The sequence below is a fragment of the Thecamonas trahens genome, assembly GCF_000142905.1.
Source record: "Thecamonas trahens ATCC 50062 unplaced genomic scaffold supercont1.45, whole genome shotgun sequence".
NCBI classification, from domain to species: domain Eukaryota; order Apusomonadida; family Apusomonadidae; genus Thecamonas; species Thecamonas trahens.
The window spans coordinates 26,712-47,121 of NW_013657635.1; the positions used below are offsets into that span (position 1 = coordinate 26,712).

The 20,410-nt window shown below is 64.0% G+C and overlaps 6 protein-coding genes across 6 annotated transcripts; 3 read left to right on the forward strand and 3 right to left on the reverse strand.

Annotated features, from left to right (window-relative positions):
• Positions 1-692: 692 nt before the first annotated feature.
• AMSG_09089 (uncharacterized protein) lies at positions 693-3,962 on the reverse strand. Its single transcript, XM_013899364.1, has one exon. It carries the CDS (start codon positions 3,340-3,342, stop codon positions 721-723), a length of 2,622 nt encoding a protein of 873 aa, XP_013754818.1. The 5' UTR covers positions 3,343-3,962; the 3' UTR covers positions 693-720.
• Positions 3,963-4,444: 482 nt separating this feature from the next.
• Positions 4,445-8,037, reverse strand: AMSG_09090 (leucine-rich repeat containing protein). The gene is made up of 3 exons (XM_013899365.1): positions 7,905-8,037; positions 4,686-7,375; positions 4,445-4,635 (listed from the first exon to the last, which is right to left on the reverse strand). Exons 2-3 carry the CDS (start codon positions 7,284-7,286, stop codon positions 4,486-4,488), a joined length of 2,751 nt encoding a protein of 916 aa, XP_013754819.1. The 5' UTR covers positions 7,287-7,375; positions 7,905-8,037; the 3' UTR covers positions 4,445-4,485.
• Positions 8,038-8,612: 575 nt separating this feature from the next.
• Positions 8,613-11,439, forward strand: AMSG_09091 (leucine-rich repeat containing protein; the record flags this gene model as incomplete). The annotated part of the gene is made up of 2 exons (XM_013899366.1): positions 8,613-8,756; positions 8,868-11,439. The coding sequence occupies 2 exons, from the start codon at positions 8,613-8,615 to the stop codon at positions 11,421-11,423; spliced, it is 2,700 nt and encodes an 899-aa protein (XP_013754820.1). The 3' UTR covers positions 11,424-11,439.
• Positions 11,440-11,471: 32 nt separating this feature from the next.
• On the reverse strand, positions 11,472-12,494 carry AMSG_09092 (electron transfer flavoprotein; the record flags this gene model as incomplete). Its single annotated transcript, XM_013899367.1, has 1 exon — positions 11,472-12,494. One exon carries the CDS (start codon positions 12,492-12,494, stop codon positions 11,472-11,474), a length of 1,023 nt encoding a protein of 340 aa, XP_013754821.1.
• A 712-nt stretch (positions 12,495-13,206) lies between these two features.
• On the forward strand, positions 13,207-16,894 carry AMSG_12234 (uncharacterized protein; the record flags this gene model as incomplete). The annotated part of the gene is made up of 4 exons (XM_013899458.1): positions 13,207-14,987; positions 15,077-15,210; positions 15,267-15,391; positions 15,751-16,894. Exons 1-4 carry the CDS (start codon positions 13,286-13,288, stop codon positions 16,892-16,894), a joined length of 3,105 nt encoding a protein of 1,034 aa, XP_013754912.1. The 5' UTR covers positions 13,207-13,285.
• A 471-nt stretch (positions 16,895-17,365) lies between these two features.
• On the forward strand, positions 17,366-20,389 carry AMSG_09095 (kinesin-2; the record flags this gene model as incomplete). Its single annotated transcript, XM_013899368.1, has 1 exon — positions 17,366-20,389. One exon carries the CDS (start codon positions 17,366-17,368, stop codon positions 20,387-20,389), a length of 3,024 nt encoding a protein of 1,007 aa, XP_013754822.1.
• Between the last annotated feature and the right edge of the window lie 21 nt (positions 20,390-20,410).

Genomic DNA, 20,410 nt, shown 5'->3' on the forward strand with positions numbered 1-20,410 from the left:
GACTGTGTGGGCGATGGGGGTGATGGGCCTTGCCTGCCCCGCTCCCTCCCAGGGCTCCCAGCCTCCAATCATCCGTTGCTCGCCATCGAATACCATTCGTCTCCTCCCCCTGTCCTCCTCCCCCCCTCCCCCCGCCCACCACCACCACCACCACCATGGCCACCGGACCGACAACGGCCAAGCTGCCACTTCTGGAAGCCGCCATTGAACGACGGAACATAGCCACACAGGAGAAGATGCATGAGGAGCGTATGGGTATGTGACGACTGCCTTGACACGCTGTCGGCTGTGAGCCGTCGGCTGCTGCGGCTGGCTTGGGCTTGGGTGGCTGTGGGAGGCGGTTGATGCTTGGGTGACGGGAGGTATACTCATGAGGGTGCTGATCATGGGGGGTTTTGTGTGGTTCTTTGGTGATGTTTATTTTTTATATGCCTTGTGGTGGTGTTCGGGGCGTAGAGAAACTGCACACCCTGCCTGACGTCAATCTGCAGGTGCAGGAGATGCGTGAGCACCTGGCTCAGTTGGAGGAACAGGCAGAGGTCCGTGCTCGAGAGGCAAAGCTGGCAAAACGGCGGAAGAAGGGAAAGAAGGGCGGAAGAAGGGAGGAAGGGCGGGAGATCAAAGAAGAGCTCAAAGGCTCGCCGCGGCAAGTGATCGCCCACACACCGTCGTCACGTCATCCCCATCCCCACTACGAGTCTTCTTCCTTTATCTTTGCCTCTACCAACTGGCAACCTCGCCCTCGGCCTCGATCAGCATGTCGCCGAGCTCGCGTGACGACTTGACAAGGCCGCGGACCTCGAGCTTGAGCGACCGCCATGCATCGGGCGTCGCCGACGCGTTGCCGTCAATCGGCCGAGAGTGCGCCACAAGGCTGGAGAGCACGTCGCGCGTCTCGGAAAAGTCGATGTTGTGCTTCCGGAAGAGCGTTGCCAGCGGCTTAAAGTCCATCAACAGACACGTCAGTGACGGCACCAGCGAGAACCCGTCGTGATTGAGCACGCAATCGCAGAACATCCGCAGCGACGTCGAGAACTGCTGCAGCGCAGACTTGCAAGCCGACGAGCCACCGTCGTCAGCCACGCATCCTCTACCGCCATTCGCGGTGCTGGTCTCAACACTGCCGCCGCCGCCGCCGCCGATATTGCCGATGTTGCCGCCTTGGGCGTTGCCTTCCATGTCTGGACGCGTCCGACGCACCCGCGAGTCTGACACTGACCGCGTCCGCTGCTTGACATGCGACGGCAGACCAAGCGAGCCACCTCTGCCCGCCCCACTCCCGCCACCGCTGCTTCCGGAGCTCTCACTCGCGGCGCGAACCTTTGCATCAGCGCCGGCATCGGCTTCGACCTCGACCTCAGCTGCATCCCCAGCATCGGCCTCAGCCACGTCCCGAGCATCGACCTCAGCCACGTCCTCGGCGACGTCCTCAGTCACGTCCCCGACCACGTCCTCAACCCCATCATCGGCCACGTCCTCAACCCCATCCTCGGCCACGTCCTCAACCTCGTCCTCCTCGTCCTCATCATCCTCATCGTCGTCGCTCAGGTCAAACGCCGGCTCAGACTCGGGATCCAGGAACGCTGCCGATGAAAGTGACCGCGAGTGCTGGTGTGCAACAGGCGACGCCGGACTTGGCGAGCCCTTGGTCGCTGCTGCCGCGGTGATGGCGTGCGAGATCGGGGGTGCCATCGCCGCGCTCGACAGGTCGATTGAGTCCTGAATGAACCGCCGGATCAGCACAATCCACCGATGAAGCTCCTTCTCGTCGCCGGCCTGAATGAGATACGTCCGGTCCGGCACCGTGATTTCAAACAAGAACGTTTTCGATGCGTCCGCGTACGACGCCTTGTTCACCGTCATCGAAGGCGAGATATGGATGAGCCCGGCCGCGTCCGAAACAGACTCCTTACCTCGCGGCGGCGCCTTCTTAAAGTACAGGATCGACCGCCCCTGCATGACAAAGAACCGCCGCTTCCATGACCGCACACGCGCGCCCTTCTTGCGGAGCCACCCACGGACCACAAGCCGCGACCCATACATGGTCTCCTCCACGCTCTCCACCTTGGTCTCCAGCACAGAAAACCTGTCGATGATCGTAGAGACCTTGGACGACGCCCGCGAGCCTCGGACTCGGACCTCATCGCCAGCGTCGCCTTCCACGCCCCCCTCGCCGCCAGCCCCGCTCCCGGTGCTATGTTGCGCAGCTCTCGCAGACCGCTGCATCCCGGCAGACGATTCAGAGACCGACCGCCGGACCTCGCCACGCGCCACAAGCGCTAGCCGTCCCGTGCCCTGCGCCGGCGCCGAGCCTACAGGCTCAGCCACGCCATCGCTGCCCTCCGCCGCCACCGACGGAGCTGCAGCCGGTGTCTCGTCGCCGCCACTCGCACCACCGACACGTCGCGGCTTGACAGTCACCTGCTTCCCGGCCGCCGCCATTGCGCGCCGCTGCCGCCGCCGCTGCCGCCGCAGCGCCTTCTCCTGCGCCAACGGCATGTTGAACATCGCCCGGAATAGATCGCCAAAGTACGGGTGGAACTTGACCGTCGGTGGCTGGACCGACGCCAGCTCCCACATTGGCGCCATCCATACCTCGAGGTCATCGAGCGGCACCAGCGCCGCCACCACCGCGCTCAGCCCGCTCGCGCTCGCGCCGACGCCAAGCGGGTCGTGGTTGAGCGCAGCAACCACGTCGTCGAGCGTCCGCCGCATCGACTGCAGCCGCATTTCTTCGGCAGAGTGGATGAGCTCCAGTGCCCGTGGCAAAACCATCTGCGTTTGCGAGCCCTGCACCATGTTAAACTCCGAGACCGTCCGCAGATACGCAGCCTCGGCTTGTGCCTTTTTCGCCTGCGACTTGCGCGCCCGCTCCGCCAGCTTGGCCCGCGCCTCGGTATTCTCCGCAGACGCCAGCGTGATCTCGTCGGTCTCGGCCGCCTCGGCCCGTGCGATGTACTCGACCCGCGCGGACTGCATCGCAGCCGTCGCCTCTGCCAGCGCCTTCATCGAGTCCTTCGTCAGTGCTTTCAGCTCCTTCACCACCTTGGTCACCGCTTTGCTCACATCCTTGGACTTGGTCAGTGCGTATTTGACCTTGGCCGTTGTTCGCTCGGCATCGCGCGCGCGCAGCGCAAGGTGCTCCATCAGGCTCGCCTCTACCTCGCGCGCCGTCACAGCCGTCACAGCCGCTCTTGCTGCAGCATCATTCTTCGCCCCAGCTCTAGCCTCGGCCTCAGCCCCGGGCGGCAGCTGCGGCAGCTTTCGCCCACTACCCGCCTCAGCCGACCCACTAGCAGACGCACTGGCCGCGCCCTTGGCCGACGCCGCAGGCATCGCCATCAGCGTCACACTCCGCGACGAGCCCTTGCGTTGGCGGGGAGGGCGTGCAGCGCCGGGTAGTCCGAGACCGCCATGCTGGCACGGATTGAGTTCCGTGAGACGAGATTGGTCTTGCGGAGCGAGGTCACAGCCTTGGGCAGCTCGATGGCCTCCAGATCCGTAGCGGCCGCGAGTTTGTTGGGCGCCTCAACGAGCTCGGCGACTTTGGCCAACGACTTTGCATGCGATGCAAAGGTGGTGACCAGGCGATGAAGCAGCTCATTCGCCGCCTTGCAGCCTTCAATGGCCAGGCCAGCACGTACTTCAATTCGCCTGTAGCCATCATTGAGAGCCTCCACAAGAGCCAACGATCCCGACATGATGGAATTGAAGAGGCACAACTTTTTGCCACTTGATGAGAGCCTTTTGCCGGCACGTCACGCGCAGCCACAGCCACCAGCCACAAACGCCGCCTTGCCCTACAGCACTGACAAGGAACACTACCGTGCCACAAAGTCAACACAAGTATGGAACACTATGTAGTCTACCACTCTACAATGTGTATTGTCTGTGGTAGCTATATACCCCTCGCTTTAGCCTCTTGTTGGACTAGCAATCCAAGCTCCTCAAGCCCCAATCCCGTGTCAGGTGTTCCGCCTTGAATCCGCCCGTTGCCAGGCCGAACGATACACGACACGTGATGATCGATACAAGGTAACACAAAAATTATTGCTCGTCCCGCTCTCGGCACTGCACACCGCGAGCAACGACTCGTCCATCTCTATTCGGTACAGACGGAGGAGGAGGAGGGGGGGGGAGGATTGGGGGGGGGGGGGGGGGAGACGGATTTGTTTTTCTCCGCTGGCGCGCTTTATATCTTTGCCGACATCGTCACCGGCCGGCAAGAAACCTTGCGCTCGCGCGCTTGACCTCTTTGCCGACATCGTCACCGGCCGGCAAGAAACCTTGCGCTCGCGCGCTTGACCTCTTTGCCGACATCGTCACCGGCCGGCAAGAAACCTTGCGCTCGCGCGCTTGACCTCTTTGCCGACATCGTCACCGGCCGGCAAGAAACCTTGCGCTCGCGCGCTTGACCTCTTTGCCGACATCGTCACCGGCCAGCAAGAAACCTTGCGCTCGCGCGCTTCTCTCTTGCTGAAATCTTCACCGGCGGGAGGCCTTCTCGCGCTCGCGTCGCTCGCGCTTGGAGAAGAACGAAATGGTGACGGCGACGACATCACGGGCGGCATGGTCGAGACAGTCGAGGATGTACGAGGTTGTGGCGTCGACCTCGAGCTTGATGAGCGACTTGTGCTGGGGTGAAGGTAGATGCGGAGCGTGTCCGAAAACTGCGACTTGAACACAGCCTTGTTTCGCTTGCCGACCTTGTAGAGGCCGAGCCGCTTGCCCTTGATCTTGAGCGCCGCGTCCTCGGTCGGGTCGGCCGGCGAGTCGCCAATGATCTTGACGTCAAAGGCGGCCTTGTCTTGGAACAGCATGTCGCGGACGAGGTTGACCACTCTCCGCGAGATCTGGATCGGCCCGGTCTCGGCCGCCACCGGCTCGCCCACCACCCCGTCCGCACGGACCGGGGTGTACTCGACCCGGATTTTGCAGTGGTTGTCGTCCGACGTCGCCTGGTAAGACTTGCCGTCGGCCTCGGGCGTGACCGGAACGTAGTGGACGCCGTCCGACGATTTGGACCACACGATCGACGAGCCGCCCTCGGTCCCACCCCAGTACCGCCCGTTGAGCGTAAAGAGTGTGTCATGGTACTCGGAGCCCTCAATGGTGAGATCCTCGTACCGCGGGGCCCCGGGCGCCACGCCGCACGCCTCAAACGCCACCGCTCCCGAACCATTTTCGGCCGCCACAGGCGTGAGCACACACCGCACGTCGCGCCCGACGTCGACCGCCGTCAGCGAGTAGTGGTAGTGGAGCGCAAACGGAATGCGCCGCCACACCCCATCGCCGGCTCGCCGCTCCCACTGGAACCGGAACCGCCGCTGCAACCGCCGGTGGTGGCTGCTCTTGATCTTGAGCCGCTCGCCCTCCACCGCCTCGCCGGTAATGTGCAGCTGCTCCTGCGGCAGCTCGTCGGGTGCACACTCAAACTCGTCACCGAGCAGCTCGGATATCTCCTGCTGCGCCGCGAGTTCCTCGGCGTCGGCCTCCAATATGAGCGCCGTGTAGTTGGGCGGTGGGCCCGGTGGGACGTACGGCGCGCCCTGCGCTTGCGCCATCCGCACGTGCTCGTACTGCATCCGCCGGTAGTTGGCCATGGCCGCCATGGCCCGCGACAGCGCCCGCTTGTGGGCGTTCTTCTCCAGCCGCGCAATCCGCACGTGGTTATGGTGCAGATGCTGCGCCCGGTTGACCTCGCCGTCGCCACCATCGCCGTCGCCGCCGGCAGGCGCCGGCTCCTCCTCACCAGTGGCCGAGCCGGCCCCAGACTCGGACTCGTCGTCGTCGTCAATGTCCGACCCGTCGTCCGAGTGCACTCCGTCGGCGGTAACGTCGAGGTCGACATCGATCTTGGCCGGCCCGTCCGCACCCTCAAACGTCGCCCCGCGCGCCGCTGCAGACGCCGCCGCCGCCCGGATCTCGCGCAGCCGCGACATCATCGGCGCAAGGTCTGCCTTCATCGTCGCCAGCTCGTCGAGGTACCCTGCCACGGCAGAGTGCATTGCGCCGACGTCCAGGCCCGACGAGAGCACAACGCTCGACGCCGACGCCGACGCAGGCCGCGCGTCGTCAGCATCCTCGCCGCCAGCCTCGGTCGCCGAGCTCGCCTCGACCGACGACACCGAGCCGGCCGACGACGCCGTCGAGTCGCGCCGCGCCTGCTCCTTGAGCGCCGCCGTCACCGGGTGTGCTGCCGCTCCTCCACCGTCCTTGATCTCGAGCTTGCCGGCCTCGGCTGCCGCGCGCTGCGCCTCAGAGAGGTACGCGACCGCCCCGCCTACAAGTGGATTGCTCTCCACGTGAAGCTTGGTAAGCGCCTTGGCCGCCGCCACCCCCGGAGGCAGCGCCGTCAGTGCGTTGCCGCTCACCAGCAGCTGCGAGAACACGCCCGAGTTGGCGCCAAGCTCGGCAGGGAGCTTCGTCAGCGCGTTGTGGCTCGCGTCGAGCCGCTGCAGCTTGCGCAGCTTGGCCACCGCCAGCGGGATCGTGGTCAGCGCGTTGGACGCCACCTTGAGGTCTGCTAGGTTGACAAGCGCCTCAAAAAGCGCATCGGGCAGGGCCGTCAGCGCGTTGCCAGACACATCAAGAATCCGCAGCGTCGCCGCCGCACCCCCCAGCCCGACCTCAAGTGAGGTCAGCGCATTGCTCGGCGCATACAGCATCTTGAGGGCAGGCAGCGAGCCGAGCGAGCCGGGAAGCGTCGTCAGCCGGTTGCTGCTGAGGTTGACCTTGGTCAAGCCCCCGAGGCTCGACAGGTCTTGCGGCAAGCTGCCGACGCAGTTGTCCGCAAGGTCGACAGACGCAAACGCCGCCCCGGTAGCCGGATCCTCTAGCAAGACCGAGGGAAACGAGGTGAGCGGTGCCTTGGTCACAAACGGCTTAAATGAGAGCTCCTTGGCGCCCTTGGCCTTGACTTTGCCCACATACGCAGTCACCGCCTTGGCCGAGCCTGGCACTGTCTTGCCCGGCAGCGGCTTGAGAGCAGCGCTCTTGGCGCCGGTGCTCTTGGGCGTGCTCGATGCCGAGCTCGCCGACGCCGCTTCGGCCTGCGCCCTCTTGGCCCTCTCGGCCTCGAGCTTCTTCTTCTTCAGAAGCAGTAGCTTCTTCTTCTTCAGAATCTTGAGCTTGCGCTCTCGCTCCGCTGCCTCTGCCGCCGCTGCGTCTTCCTTGGTTGTCAGCGTCGACCCCGAGTTGGAGACAGTCGCCTCTTCCTCAGTCGCCTGATCGCCACCACTGGCCGCCGCCGCTCCAGCCGCAGGTGCCGCCTTCACCACCAACATCGACGTCGGCTTGGAGAACACACCATTCTTGCCCGGCTTGACACACTGGAAGTACTCCTTGCCCTTGACCGTGCCAGTGATCCGTCCCTCTACCCCCCCGCACACACACACACACACACACATCGAGCGCGCCCATGGTGAGTCAATTGCGGCAAGAAAAGATGCGGCGCTTGCCGACGCTCGCAAGGGAGGGGGGGGGGGGGGGGGATGATCGACATGCCAAGATCACACACAAGAGATAGAGAGGAATATCACCACCGAGGGAAAAGACCGTCATGGGGCACAGGTGCCGACGGAGAAGGGCTCCAAGTCGTGGAGATCAGCAAGCGGCCGACCCACAGAACGGCCCGCCACCAGCAGCTACCGACGACCAAGCGTATTTTGAAGAACCACTGCAGCACGGACAATCATGATTCAGACCATACCAATGACATGACCATGTAGAGGAGTTCATGCGTAACATGTTGATATGTGTATGGAGGTCAATATCGGGTGGTATGGCAATTGGTAGCAGTATAACGTAGAGGGTGTGCGGGAGGAGGGGAAGGCTTGATCAGGCGCCAGTGGGGTGCGACGCTCGTAGGGAGGGGGGGGGGGGGGCATAGTCATAGAACGTACGCTCTTCATTGTCAACCTCGACACCAACCCATGTACCAGCTTGAAAGTCAAGCGGACCAACATAGCGAACAGTTCCAAGGCCAATCTTTAGCTTGACTCGTGCTCCCACAGCCACAGGCTGGCCTTTGATGTCTACAGCTGCCATTACCAAAAGTGCAGACGGCAGAGAGAGAGCGGTGGCAATGGCGGCTGGCGGCTGACGGCTGGCGGCTGGCGGCTGGCGGCTGGTGGTGGCTGGCGGCTGGCGGTTCGCGCGCCTGCTCGTGGCACTGGTCGGCCACGACGACGCGGGCTTGCATAGCCTTTGACTTTGAGGGCGAGCTACCCAACTCAGACTGCGACATGGAAGGTGGGCGAGTTCGGGGGGACAACGACTGCAACCATGAAGGGTCTGAGGGGGTAATAGAGCCTGGCAGTTCTGGCGGTGACGGGCGAGGAGGGCATGGCGAGTTTGGAGCTGATGTGGGTGATGATGCGAGTGGCCGCGGTGGTACTCGTGATGCTGATGGTGACTCGTTGGGCGAACTGGCTCGACCTGGAAAACCGCATGTGGCTGGGAATGCTGGCAATGGTGGTCGGCGACTGATCGGCGGTGGTCGTGGTCGTGGTCGTGGTGGTCGCGGTGGTCACCGTTCTGGAGGTGGTCGTGGGGGCAACTCCTTGCTCCGCGTCAAGGCTACGGACACAAGAGTCGTCTCGATGAACACCATGCAGGGCACGCTGTGGTCATGGCTGGCAGACGCGCGCAAGTCGTCGGCAGGCGCAAAGTCGACGCCGGATTTGATGCTCGATGGATCGGCGCCTGAATTGGGTCACCCGATCAGGGAGATCAATGAGAGCCGGGCCGGCCAAGTTGGTAGTGGTGGAGGGAGTTCCGGCTCGCTGAGAGCCGGTTCCCCTGTGGGCCGGGGCCCTCGCCACTCGCGACATAGCTCACGGCGGCGATCGATGTCACGAACTCAGTCGCGGTCGGCACGTGTTGCTGCGGCGGTCGATGCCGTCCTTGGCCCGCTCCCGCCACGCCTCGTCGACCCTCATGTCCAGTGGGAGGTGCCGAGCCGGGACGAGCGACTCGCGGCTGCGCGCGAGCGCTCCAAGTGGGTCTCGCTCCACCGGACCGACTCGTGGTCGGACATTCTGCCGTCCGACGATGAGTCTGTGCTCTCAGACGACTCATGGTCCGACGACGGGCTCCGATCCGGACTCTCGGATGACGGCTCGATGTCGACGTTTGGCACGCCGCGGAGCTCACGGCGGCGCGGACGCCGGCGGCGGAGCAGCTCGGCGAGCTCTGGCGGGTACGGCACAGCCCGCTGTCGGGAACGGAAAGGATTGCGCGCCGGTGGCGGCGGCGGTGGCCAGGTCTCGTCGCTCGAGTTCTCGTCCGAGGCCGACGACGGTGGCGGACCGCGAGTGGACATGTCGTTCGGCGGCTCGGGTGAGCTGGTGCGGACCCGAAGCGGGACCGGACCGCAGGGCGGACTCGACCGGATGTACGAGATGCTTGAGACGGCGCGCGAGTCCAAGCAGGCGACGCTCCACGTGCCGATCATTGGGCTCACCCGCGTCCCGGAGCGCATTGCACGACTGACCGAGCTCGAGGAGCTGCGAATCAACTCAAACATGATGACGACGCTGCCGGCGTCGATTGGTCGGCTCGCGCGGCTGCGTGTGCTCGAGCTGCGGCAGAACCACCTGACGTCGCTCCCTCGCGAGATTGGCGACCTCAAGGCACTTGTCTCGCTTGACGTGTCGTGGAACAAGCTCGAAGTCCTCCCGGGTACCATTGGCAAGTGCTCGCGTCTCAAAGTGCTTGTTGTTTCACACAACAAGCTGGTGCAGCTCCCGCAGGAGATCGGATTCCTTCTCGGGCTCGAGGTGCTTGCCGCCGACGACAACGAGCTCACCTCGCTCCCGCCGTCGTTTGGCTACCTCCAGCACCTGCGGACGTTTTCGGTCTCTGAGAACTCGCTGCGGTCACTCATTCCGCAAATCGGCCTGCTAACGCAGTGTGAGTCGTACGACATTTCCCGGAACCCGACGGTGGCCTCGCTCTCAATGCCTCTGTGGTTTCTCGGCGAGCCGATCCCGCAGAAAACGGCGTGGCTGCTCGACGGCGTCTTTGTGACCTTTGCTTTTGTGCTCTTTTTGACCGGCGGCCTCGGCGGGCGCGAGAGGGCGAGGAGCGGGCTCGCAGTTGCGCAGCTGGCGCTCACAGGCGTTCCGATCACACTCCTGTTTATCTCGGTCATTGTGGCCTCGCTCCGGGTAGCCATGCCGAGCTTCACGCCTGCGCCACGGTTGCGGGCGAGCATGACCAACGCGCTCGCGCTCTTTACGCTTGTGTGGGAGTTTATGCAGCTTGTGGCCATGTCGATTCCGGGCGTGCGGTGGCCAGGCGTGGTGGGGACGACGGTCAAGGTGTTTCTCCTGGACATTGGCGCGCTCTTTGCGCCACTGTTCTGGTGCTCAGTGGTGCTTGGGTGTGCGCTCCGGGCTGCGCTCGAGTTTCCGCGGCTCCAGTCGTTTATGCACTCTGTGGGGCTCAACATCACGCTCAATCTTTCGTCGTACCTCGCGTTTGCGTCTGCGCTCTTCTACCTCCCGATCCTGCACAATGCGCTTGGGGCGCTGGCTTGCTCGTACCTGGAGGCCGAGAGCAAGGCGCGCGATGCGCTTGTCCTCCACCGCAACCCGGATGTAGAGTGCTGGAGCGGGGCGCACTTTGTGTTTGCGCTCGGCGCCATCGGCGTCCTCCTCATCTACTACCCAATGGCTGTGCTCTCGAACCCGATTTGGCAAGAGCGCAACATGCGGCTCGACGTCCGGTTCCATCCCGACTACTTGCTTGTGGTCTCGCAGGCCAAGATGTTCTTCTCGGTGGTGACTAACTTTACCCGCGAGTCGACGACGCGGCTCTCGATTCTGCTTGTCTCGTTCCTTGCCATGACGCTCTACACGCTCTACTCGCGCCCGTCATCGTCTGTTCTCGACATCTGGCGTGGTCTCTCGTTTCTGGGCGCGTCGGGCATGGCCGGCCTCGGCCTGTGGGTCACGCACGACGACTCGGTCTCTATGTCGGTGGTGGTTGGCATTCTCGCAGCGTGGTGGGTCGTTCTCGGCGCGCTCGGCACCAGCGCTACCCTCTGGGTCTGGCACGTCCACACGCGGAGCATGAAAGCGCAGCTCTCGATGACGGGCTCGTTCTTTGGCCCGCCTACCTCGCCGGGCCTCTCGCCGGGTGGAGGCGGCGGACTCGGGCTATCGCTTGGTCCCCTGAGTCCGCTTGGCGACGTGGAGAACACGTCGCCATGCCTGGCGGCGGACTCGGACTCGTCGGGCTCGTCGAGCTCGTCGTCGCTCCGCGGCGGCAAGACCAGCGCCGAGCAGTCGTCGCCGACTGTGTGCCGGGTGGCGCGGCCGTCGGCGGCGCTCGATGACACGAGCTCGGGGAGCGACGGTGTGCTGGGCATGACGATGGTGTGCCGCTCGTCCCGGTCGGGCTCCAAGTCTGTGTAAAAGAAGGCCAGCGGGATCCCGCAAGTGTGTTTGATGAAACGGCGTCGACTAGGCGGCGGACTTGATGGCGGCGATCTTCTCGGTGAGCTCGGGCACGATCTGGAAAAGGTCGCCCTCGAGGCCGTAGTCGGCGACGGAGAAGATGGGCGCCTCGGCGTCCTTGTTGATGGCGACGATGACCTTGGAGTCCTTCATGCCGGCAAGGTGCTGGATGGCGCCCGAAATGCCGACGGCGATGTAGAGGTCGGGGGCGACGATGAGACCGGTCTGGCCAATCTGCAGGGCGTTGTTGACCATGCCCTCGTCGACAGCGGCGCGCGAGGCGCCCATGGCGCCGCCGAGGAGGTCGGCGAGCTTCTCAAGCATGGCAAAGTTCTCGCCCGACTTGAGGCCGCGGCCACCCGAGACAACAACCGGCGCCGAGGCAAGGTCGGGGCGGTCCGACTGCGAGAGCTCGGCCGAGACAAACTTGACCTTGTCGGCGAGCGGGAAGTCCGGAGCGTCCATGGCGACAATGTCGGCGGAGCCGCCGTCGGCGGGCGCGGCGTCAAAGTTGGTGGCGCGGACGGTCATGAGCTTGACCGGGTCCGAGGACTTGACGGTGGCGAGGGCGTTACCGGCGTAGATGGGGCGGACAAAGGTGTCCTCAGAGACAACCTCAACAACCTCAGAGATAGGCTGAGCGTTGAGCAGGGCGCCGATGCGCGGGATGACGTTCTTGCCCGAGACGGTGGCGGCGGCAGCAACGGTGCCAAAGCCGTGAGCCTCGACGGCAGCGGCGGCGGCAGCGGCAAGGTTCTCAGCAATGGGGTGCTCGACCTCGGGAGCGTCGACGACAAGGACCTGTGAGACGCCATCAATGGCAGCAGCAGCATCAGCAACGGCAGAGCAGTTGGAGCCGGCGACAAGGACGGCAACAGGGTCCGAGCCAGCCACAGCAGCGGCAGCCGACACGGCGTGCCGCGTAGCCTTGGCCAGCGAAGAGTTGTCATGCTCAGCAATGACAAGAGCAGAGGCAGACCGCGCAAGACGCGGGGTAGCGCGAACAAGGTTCTGGGTCACGTTCAGCATGGTGGTAGAGCGGTGTTGTGTCGCGTGGGTGGTGGGAGGGGGAGGAAGAGGAGGGTGGGGGGAGGCGGGGGGAAGGGGGAGGGGAGGTGGCGGTGAGCAGAGCGAATGGGAGTGGAAGAGGTGGATTTTTCTGCTGTGGCTCGAAGACTATATATAGCTCGTCCGATTGCGGCCGGGTAGGCGCAATCATTTGTGGTGGTGGTGGGAAGACTGCGCAGACGCAACCATTCACCCTGTCCGATACCGATGATGGCGGCGGGAAGACTGCGCAGACGCAATCAAATCGACCTGCTTGGTACCTGGGCAGGTGCAACCACTTGTACTGATGGTGGGAAGACTGCGCAGACGCAACCATTCACCCTGTCCGATACCGATGATGGCGGCGGGAAGACTGCGCAGACGCAATCAAATCGACCTGCTTGGTACCTGGGCAGGTGCAACCACTTGTACTGATGGTGGCGACTGCGCAGCCGCAGCAACCATTCACCCTGTCCGATGCCGATGATGGCGGCGGGAAGACTGCGCAGACGCAATCAAATCGACCTGCTTGGTACCTGGGCAGGTGCAACCACTTGTACTGATGGTGGCGACTGCGCAGCCGCAGCAACCATTCACCCTGTCCGATGCCGATGATGGCGGCGGGAAGACTGCGCAGACGCAAACATGCCGCCACAACCAGCATAGCGCAGGCGCAACCTCACCCTCGTCGACGCACGGCCACCGGGCCACAGCGCTCTTAACACGCCCCAGGCACGCACCCTGGCCCCAGCGCACGCCACGCACCTCGCCACATGTCGTCGTCTACCTCTCCCCCGACTCCTGCCGACGAGATAGTAAGCTCTGGCGTTGTGACGGCCGACCCGTACCTGGCGCCGCACGCACCCGTCCTCGCTGCCCGCCACGCGGCGTATGCCAAGACCAAGGCGGCCATCGAGGCCACCAGCGGGAGCCTCACCGACTTTGCACTCGGCTTCAACACCTTTGGTCTCCGCCGGACGGACGATGGTGGATGGCGATACACAGAATGGGCGCCCGCTGCTGCCGGTCTTGCCCTTGTCGGCCCGTTCAACTCGTGGGACGTCGACGCCCATCGCGCAGAGGTCGACGAGTACGGCGTGTGGCGCGTCACCATTCCGCCACACACCCTCGCTCCGGGGGATGTGGTCAAGACTGCTGTTCAGATGGGCCCGACAGCGGTCCACGGTGCGCTTGGTGAGTGGCATCATCGCATCCCGGCGTGGATCGAGCGCGTCGAGCAGGATCCCGAGACCGGTGCGTTCCACGGCGTGGCGGTCGACAGTGCAAGCGAGGACTATCAGTGGCAGGCGCCGAGGCCGGTTGCTCCGCCAGGCCCCGGGGCCACGGAAGAGCCGCTCATCATCTATGAGGCCCACATCGGGATCGCGTCGGAGGAGCTCGCGGTCGGGAGCTACGCCCACTTTACCGCCAACGTCCTTCCGCGCATTGCCGCGCTTGGGTACAACACTGTTCAGCTGATGGCAGTCATGGAGCACGTGTACTACGGCTCGTTTGGTTACCAAGTCACCTCGTTCTTTGCGGCGTCGTCGCGGTACGGGAGCCGGATCGAGCTCAAGTCACTCATCGACACTGCGCACTCGCTAGGCCTCCGCGTCCTCCTCGATGTCGTCCACTCGCACGCGTCTAAGAACGTGCTCGACGGACTCAACGGGTTTGACGGAAGCGACGCCGGCTACTTTCACGCCCCGCCGCGCGGCGACCACCCGCTCTGGGACTCGCGGGTCTTTGACTACTCGCAGCTTGAGGTCCTCCGCTTCCTGCTCTCCAACCTGCGGTACTGGATCGATGAGTTCCACTTTGACGGCATGCGGTTTGACGGCGTCACCTCGATGCTTTACACCCACCACGGAGTGGGCATGGGCTTCTCCGGCTCGTACGATGAGTATTTTGGCGCCGATGCATGCGTCGACACCGACGCTGTCGTCTACCTCAAGCTGGCCAATGAGCTTGTCCACTCGCTGGCTGCAGCCTCTGGCGGCTCGCTTGTCACGATCGCCGAGGACGTGTCGGGAATGCCGACGCTCTGCCGCCCGGTCGACGAGGGCGGTGTCGGCTTTGACGCCCGCCTCGCCATGGCGCTTCCGGACATGTGGATCAAGCTCCTCAAAGAGGTGCCCGACGAGGAGTGGAACATGGGCCACCTCGTCCACACCCTCACCAATCGGCGGTTCAACGAGGCAACCATTGCGTACGCCGAGTCGCACGACCAGGCGCTGGTCGGCGACAAGACCATTGCCTTCTGGCTCATGGACGCCGACATGTACACCCATATGTCGGTCCTCACCTCGCCCACGCCGCGCATTGACCGCGGCATCGCGCTCCACAAGCTCATCCGCGCCCTCACGTACATGCTTGGCGGCGACGGCTGGCTCGCCTTTTGTGGCGCAGAGTTTGGCCATCCCGAGTGGCTCGACTTTCCGCGCGAGGGCAACAGCTACTCCCACAAGCACGCCCGTCGCCAGTGGTCGCTTGTCGACGACCCGCTCCTCCGCTACGCCCACCTCAACGCCTTTGACGCCTCCCTTCACGCCCTCCACGCCGAGCTGCGCTGGCTCGCCCGTCGCGCCCGGCATACGTCTCGGCCAAGCACGAGGCCGACAAGATCATCGCCTTTGACGTCTCGCATGCCGTCGTCGTCTTCAACTTCCATCCCTCGTCGTCTTTCGAGTCGTACCGCGTCGGCACCCCTGGCCCGGCACCTACACCATCGCCCTCGACTCTGATGCGCCCGAGTACGGCGGACATGCACGCAACGCGCTCGATACCGTCTTCTTCTCCGAGCCGGTTCCCTGCGGCGGCCGCGACCACTCGATCCTCGTCTACTCGCCCTCACGCACCGTGGTCGTCTACAAGCTCCGGTCCGAGCCTGGCTAGATGTCGCCGTCCAACCATGCCAGCCCACCACAACCATGACCATAACCACGTCTATGACCATAGTCGCAATGACAGCGATAGCCGCAACCAGGTTCATCATCACTCCTCACTGCTGCCCCCCCCCCCCCCCCCTGCCAACTCTCTCACACCTTGCTGCCTTGCCCACCTCTCGCCACTGCACCATGCCAAAGACGAGCAAGAAGGCAAGTGGCAAGGCAAGCAGCAAGACGAGCAGCAACAGCAGCAACAAGTCGACACTCAAGCGCAAACGGCCGACAACGTCCGAGGCATCTGTGGCTGGCCTCTCGACGGACGACGTGCTGGGACCTGTGCGGGAGGAGAGGACGGTGGTGGTGAGGGCTGCCAAGCGGCCAAAGGTGACGCTCGAGTCGCTTGACTTGCCTGGAGTTCGAGATGAAGTAGCTGAGATGGAAGACAACGAAGTAGTGAGTGCCATCGAGGCCATGGTACTGCGGATGGCCCATGAGATTTTGGCAGAGAAGGGCCTCACCTACGAGGTGCCCTCGCGATCGTCGTCGAACCAGCAGTTTGTGCCCGAACTCAACCGGATGGTGCTCAAGAGCAAGACCACCATCCGGGACTTTACTGGCATCAACTCGGTGCGAAAGACCGCCATCACTACCCGTGTCCTGCAGCTCATCCACGAGCTCTGCTCCAAGGGCATCCACGTGACCAAGCGTGACCTGTTCTACACAGACGTCAAGCTCTTTGAAAAGCAGACCGATACCGACGACATTTTGGACGACGTCGCCACCATGATCGGCTGCACACGGACCTCGCTCAACGTTGTCGCCTCTGAAAAGGGTGTCGTTGTCGGCCGCGTCTCCTTCCGTGACGCCGGCGACCTCATCGACTGCACCCGCATGGGCGTTGGCGGCAAGGCCATTCCGCCCTTCACCGACCGCATCACTGACATCGAGTCCGACGCCGAGTTTATCCTCGTCGTCGAGAAGGACGCCGCCTTTATGCGCCTCGCCGAAGACCGCTTCTACAACACCTACCCTTGCATCATCATCACCGCCAAAGGCCAGCCTGACGTCTCCACACGCCGCTTCCTCAAGCGCCTCAAGGAGGAACTCAACCTCCCTGTCCTCGGCCTCTTTGACTCGGATCCCTACGGCTGCCGCATCTTCTCCGTCTATACTACCGGCTCCAAGAACCTCTCCTACGACTCGGCTTCGCTCGCCACCCCGGACATCAAGTGGCTCGGCGTCCGCCCCTCTGATCTCGACCGCTACAACATTCCCGAGCAGTGCCGCCTCCCACTCTCCGACCGTGACATCACCGCTTGCCACCAGCTCCTCAAGGAGGAGTTCATCAAGTGCAACCCCGAGTGGGTCAAGGAGCTCAAGCTCATGCTCAAGACCAAGGTCAAGGCCGAGATCCAGGCCCTGGCCACCTTTGGCTTCACCTACCTCTCCGAGACCTACCTCCCACAGAAGCTTGCTGCTGGCGACTGGATCTAGAAGCCTCTGTCCACCCCCTACCCCCTAAACACACACACACACGCACACACAGCCTGGGCCCCAACTTGTGCCCCAGCTCGACCGCCTCACTGCCAAGACCAGCTTATCTCCGTACGCGCACACCCTTTCCACATGATTGCATGCAGGCTTCGATCGCCCACCCACCCTCTCCATCCATCCCTCTTACTCTCTCCCTCTCTCCCTCTCTCTCTCTCTCTCTCTCTCTCTCTCTCTCTCTACCGCCGTAGAACCACATCCACGCATCCCATCACACCATCCATCACACATCCATGCCCATCACAGCCGAGGAGAGCCTGAGGAGAGCCACCGAGAGAGCAAAAATACAAAATTTCAACATTTCCCGTTCTCCAAGAATTGGCGCCACCACCACACCCACACGACCAAGACGAGCCACGAGCCAACGGCAGGACACCTAACCCCAACCCGCTCACGGACAGACAGACAGCCATCATGTCTGAGGTTGCTGACAAGGAGAACACGCCGAACGTTATGCTTACGACCACTACTATGGCCACTACCACTGCCAAGCGCCGGTTTGGCTGGTCACCTTCCAAGGCTGCCACCAACACCACCATGGCCAACAACGAGAATACGGTCATGACCAAGGCAAGTGGTGACGACACCGCCGACTTTGCTGTTCACACCGACAACGTTGTCGATGACATGGCGAGCGAGGAAAAGGACGAGACTGGGGATGCAGTCGTGGCCATGGACGAGGCCGACGACAACGCGGGTGTGGCCAAGACCGGTGAGACGCTCGCGCAGGTGGCATCGTCGCTCTTCCCGGCTTCGTTCGAGGCGCAAGTGGCAGAGGCCATGTACCCCAAGTTTACCAAGGAAATGCGGTACAACATGAAGAAGAAGCTCGATCGCCTCGGTGAGTACTACCGCGCTCTCAAGCGGAACATGCAGACCATGATCGACAAGAAGAACGCCTTTGTTTCAGAGGTCGCTGCGCGGGAGGCCGACATTGGCCGTCGCGCTGACGAGCTCGCTGCCATCGAGTCGACCCTTCGCGCCGAGGTTCAGACTGCCCAGGGCGAGCTCGCTCACGTCCGCGGCAAGCTTGATGCCGCAGAGTCCGCCCTCGCCACCGCCACCGCAGAGCTTGATACCGCCAACGCAAAGGTCGCCTCCGAGGCTGCCGCCGCTGCCGCCGCCCGCACTGAGCTCGCTGCTCTCAAGGATCTCCTCCGCGAGGCCGAGGTCCTTGTCAAGTCGCAGACGACCGAGCTCACCGAGCTCAAGCACGCCTCGGCGCTCGCCGAGCAGGAGGCCGCAGCCGCCGCAGCCGCAGCCGCCGCCGAGATGGACAGCGTCAAGCGCGCTGCTGCCGATGCTGCCGCTGCCTCGGCCGCATCTGCCGCCAAGGACGCCGCAGCCGCAGCCGACAAGCTCGCCGCCGCTGAGGCCTCGCTCGCTGACCTCAAGGCCCAGGTCGCCAAGGCTGAGGCGTCGGCCGCCGACACCGCGGTCTCTCTCGAGGCGACCCGAAGCCATCTGGCGTCGGCCCAGGCGGACGCCGCCGCCGCCGCCGCCCGCGCCGCCCAGCTTGAGGGCGCAAACTCGGCGCTGCAGAGCCAGCTCGACGCCAACTCGGCCCAGCTCTCGGCCGCCCTCGCCTCTTTCAACGAGGCTCAGGCGTTCAACAAGGAGCGGACCGCCGCCCTCACTGCCGACAAGGATCGCCTCGAGGCCGAGTTGGTCTCGGCCAAGGCTACTGTCGCTACGCTCGAGGCCCGCGCCGCCGAACTCGAGACTCAGCTGGCAGCCGCCAATGCCGACGCCGCCGCCAACGCCACCGCCCTCGAGGCAGTTCGCGCCGAACTCACCCAGCTTGAGGCATCAACGACGGCGGCCCAGGCTGAGTTTGAGGCCAAGATCGTCGACCTCGAGGCCGCCGCCGCTGCCGCCGCTGCCGAGCTCGCCTCTCTAGGCGAGGCCAAGGCCATGCTCGAGACCTCGCTTGAAGACGCCGAGCTCAACGCCGCCACCACCGCCGCCGAGCGCGACGAGGCCCGCGCCGCCGCCGCCGAGCTCAACGCTGCAGCCGCTACTGCAGCCGCCGAAAAGGCTCAGCTGGAGGCGAACCTCGCCGAGACCAAGGCCGAGCTCGAGACGACTGCGCTCGAGCTTGCCACCTTTAAGGCCAACTGCGGCGTGAGCTCTGAGGAGCAGCTGCAGAACCTGGTCCAGGTCACCAAGGAGCGCGACAGCCTGTTGGAGAAGGTCGCTGACCGCGACGCCGTCGCCGCCCAGCTCGCCGAGGCCCAAGAGCGCATCGCGCACCTCGCCGCCCTTGTCCACTCGGGCGAGGCCGTCCGGCGGACCCTCCACAATCGCATCCAGGAGCTGCGCGGCACCATCCGAGTCGTCGCCCGCGTTCGCCCGCTCCTCTCGGGCGACTCGGACGAGGCGCACGCGTCGGGCGTCAACTTTCGGTTCGGCCTCGACAAGCTCTCGCTTGAGCTCAAGGACTCTCAGCACCGGTTTGCCTTTGACCAGGTCTTTGGCGAGTCGGCGAGCCAGTCCGAGGTCTTTGACGAGGTCGCCAACTTTGTCCAGAGCGCCCTTGATGGCTACTCGGTCAATCTCTTTGCCTACGGCCAGACTGGCTCAGGCAAAACCCACACCATGCAGGGCGAGGTGACTGGCGACGGCCGCGGCATCATCCCGCGTGCCATCGCCCACATCATGACCGAAGTCGACCGTCTCGCCGACCAGGGCTGGGCCTACACCATGAAGGCCACCTTTGTCGAGATCTACAACGAGACCATTCGTGACCTCCTCCGCGACCCGTCGACGCCCATGGACGCCCTGCCCAAGATCGGCATCCGCCACGGCGACGGCATCACCACCCTTATCGGCGCCAACGACGCCATCGTCTCCTCCGCCGCCGACATCGTCGGCCTTATGGAGCGCGCCAACGAGAACCGCTCCGTTGCCGCGACCTCGATGAACGCGCACTCGTCGCGCTCGCACTCGGTCTTCTCGCTCCACCTCACAGGCGTGAACGCAGAGTCCGGCGAGGCTCTCCAGGGCGTACTCAACCTGTGCGACCTCGCCGGCTCGGAGCGCCTTGCAAAGTCCAAGGCCACTGGGGACCGCCTTAAGGAGACCCAGGCCATCAACAAGTCGCTCTCGGCCCTCTCCGACATCTTTGTCGCCCTCTCCTCCAACTCTTCCCATGTGCCCTACCGCAACTCCAAGCTCACCTACCTCCTGCAGAACGCCTTTGCTGGCCAAGGCAAGTCGCTTATGATCGTCAACCTCTCGCCCTCGATCGACTCGCGCGGCGAGTCGCTCTGCTCGCTCCGCTTCGCCTCCAAGGTCCACAACACCGATCTTGGCAAGGCCAAGAAGCACGTCGCCGCTGCCCCGGGAGCAAAACGCACCCGTCCCAGCACCGCCCTCGGCGTCCGCACCGCCAACGGCAGCTCGCCGCCCAAGCGCCGCAAGACTCTCCGCCGCTAGCCGCCTCCCCCCCCCCCCCTG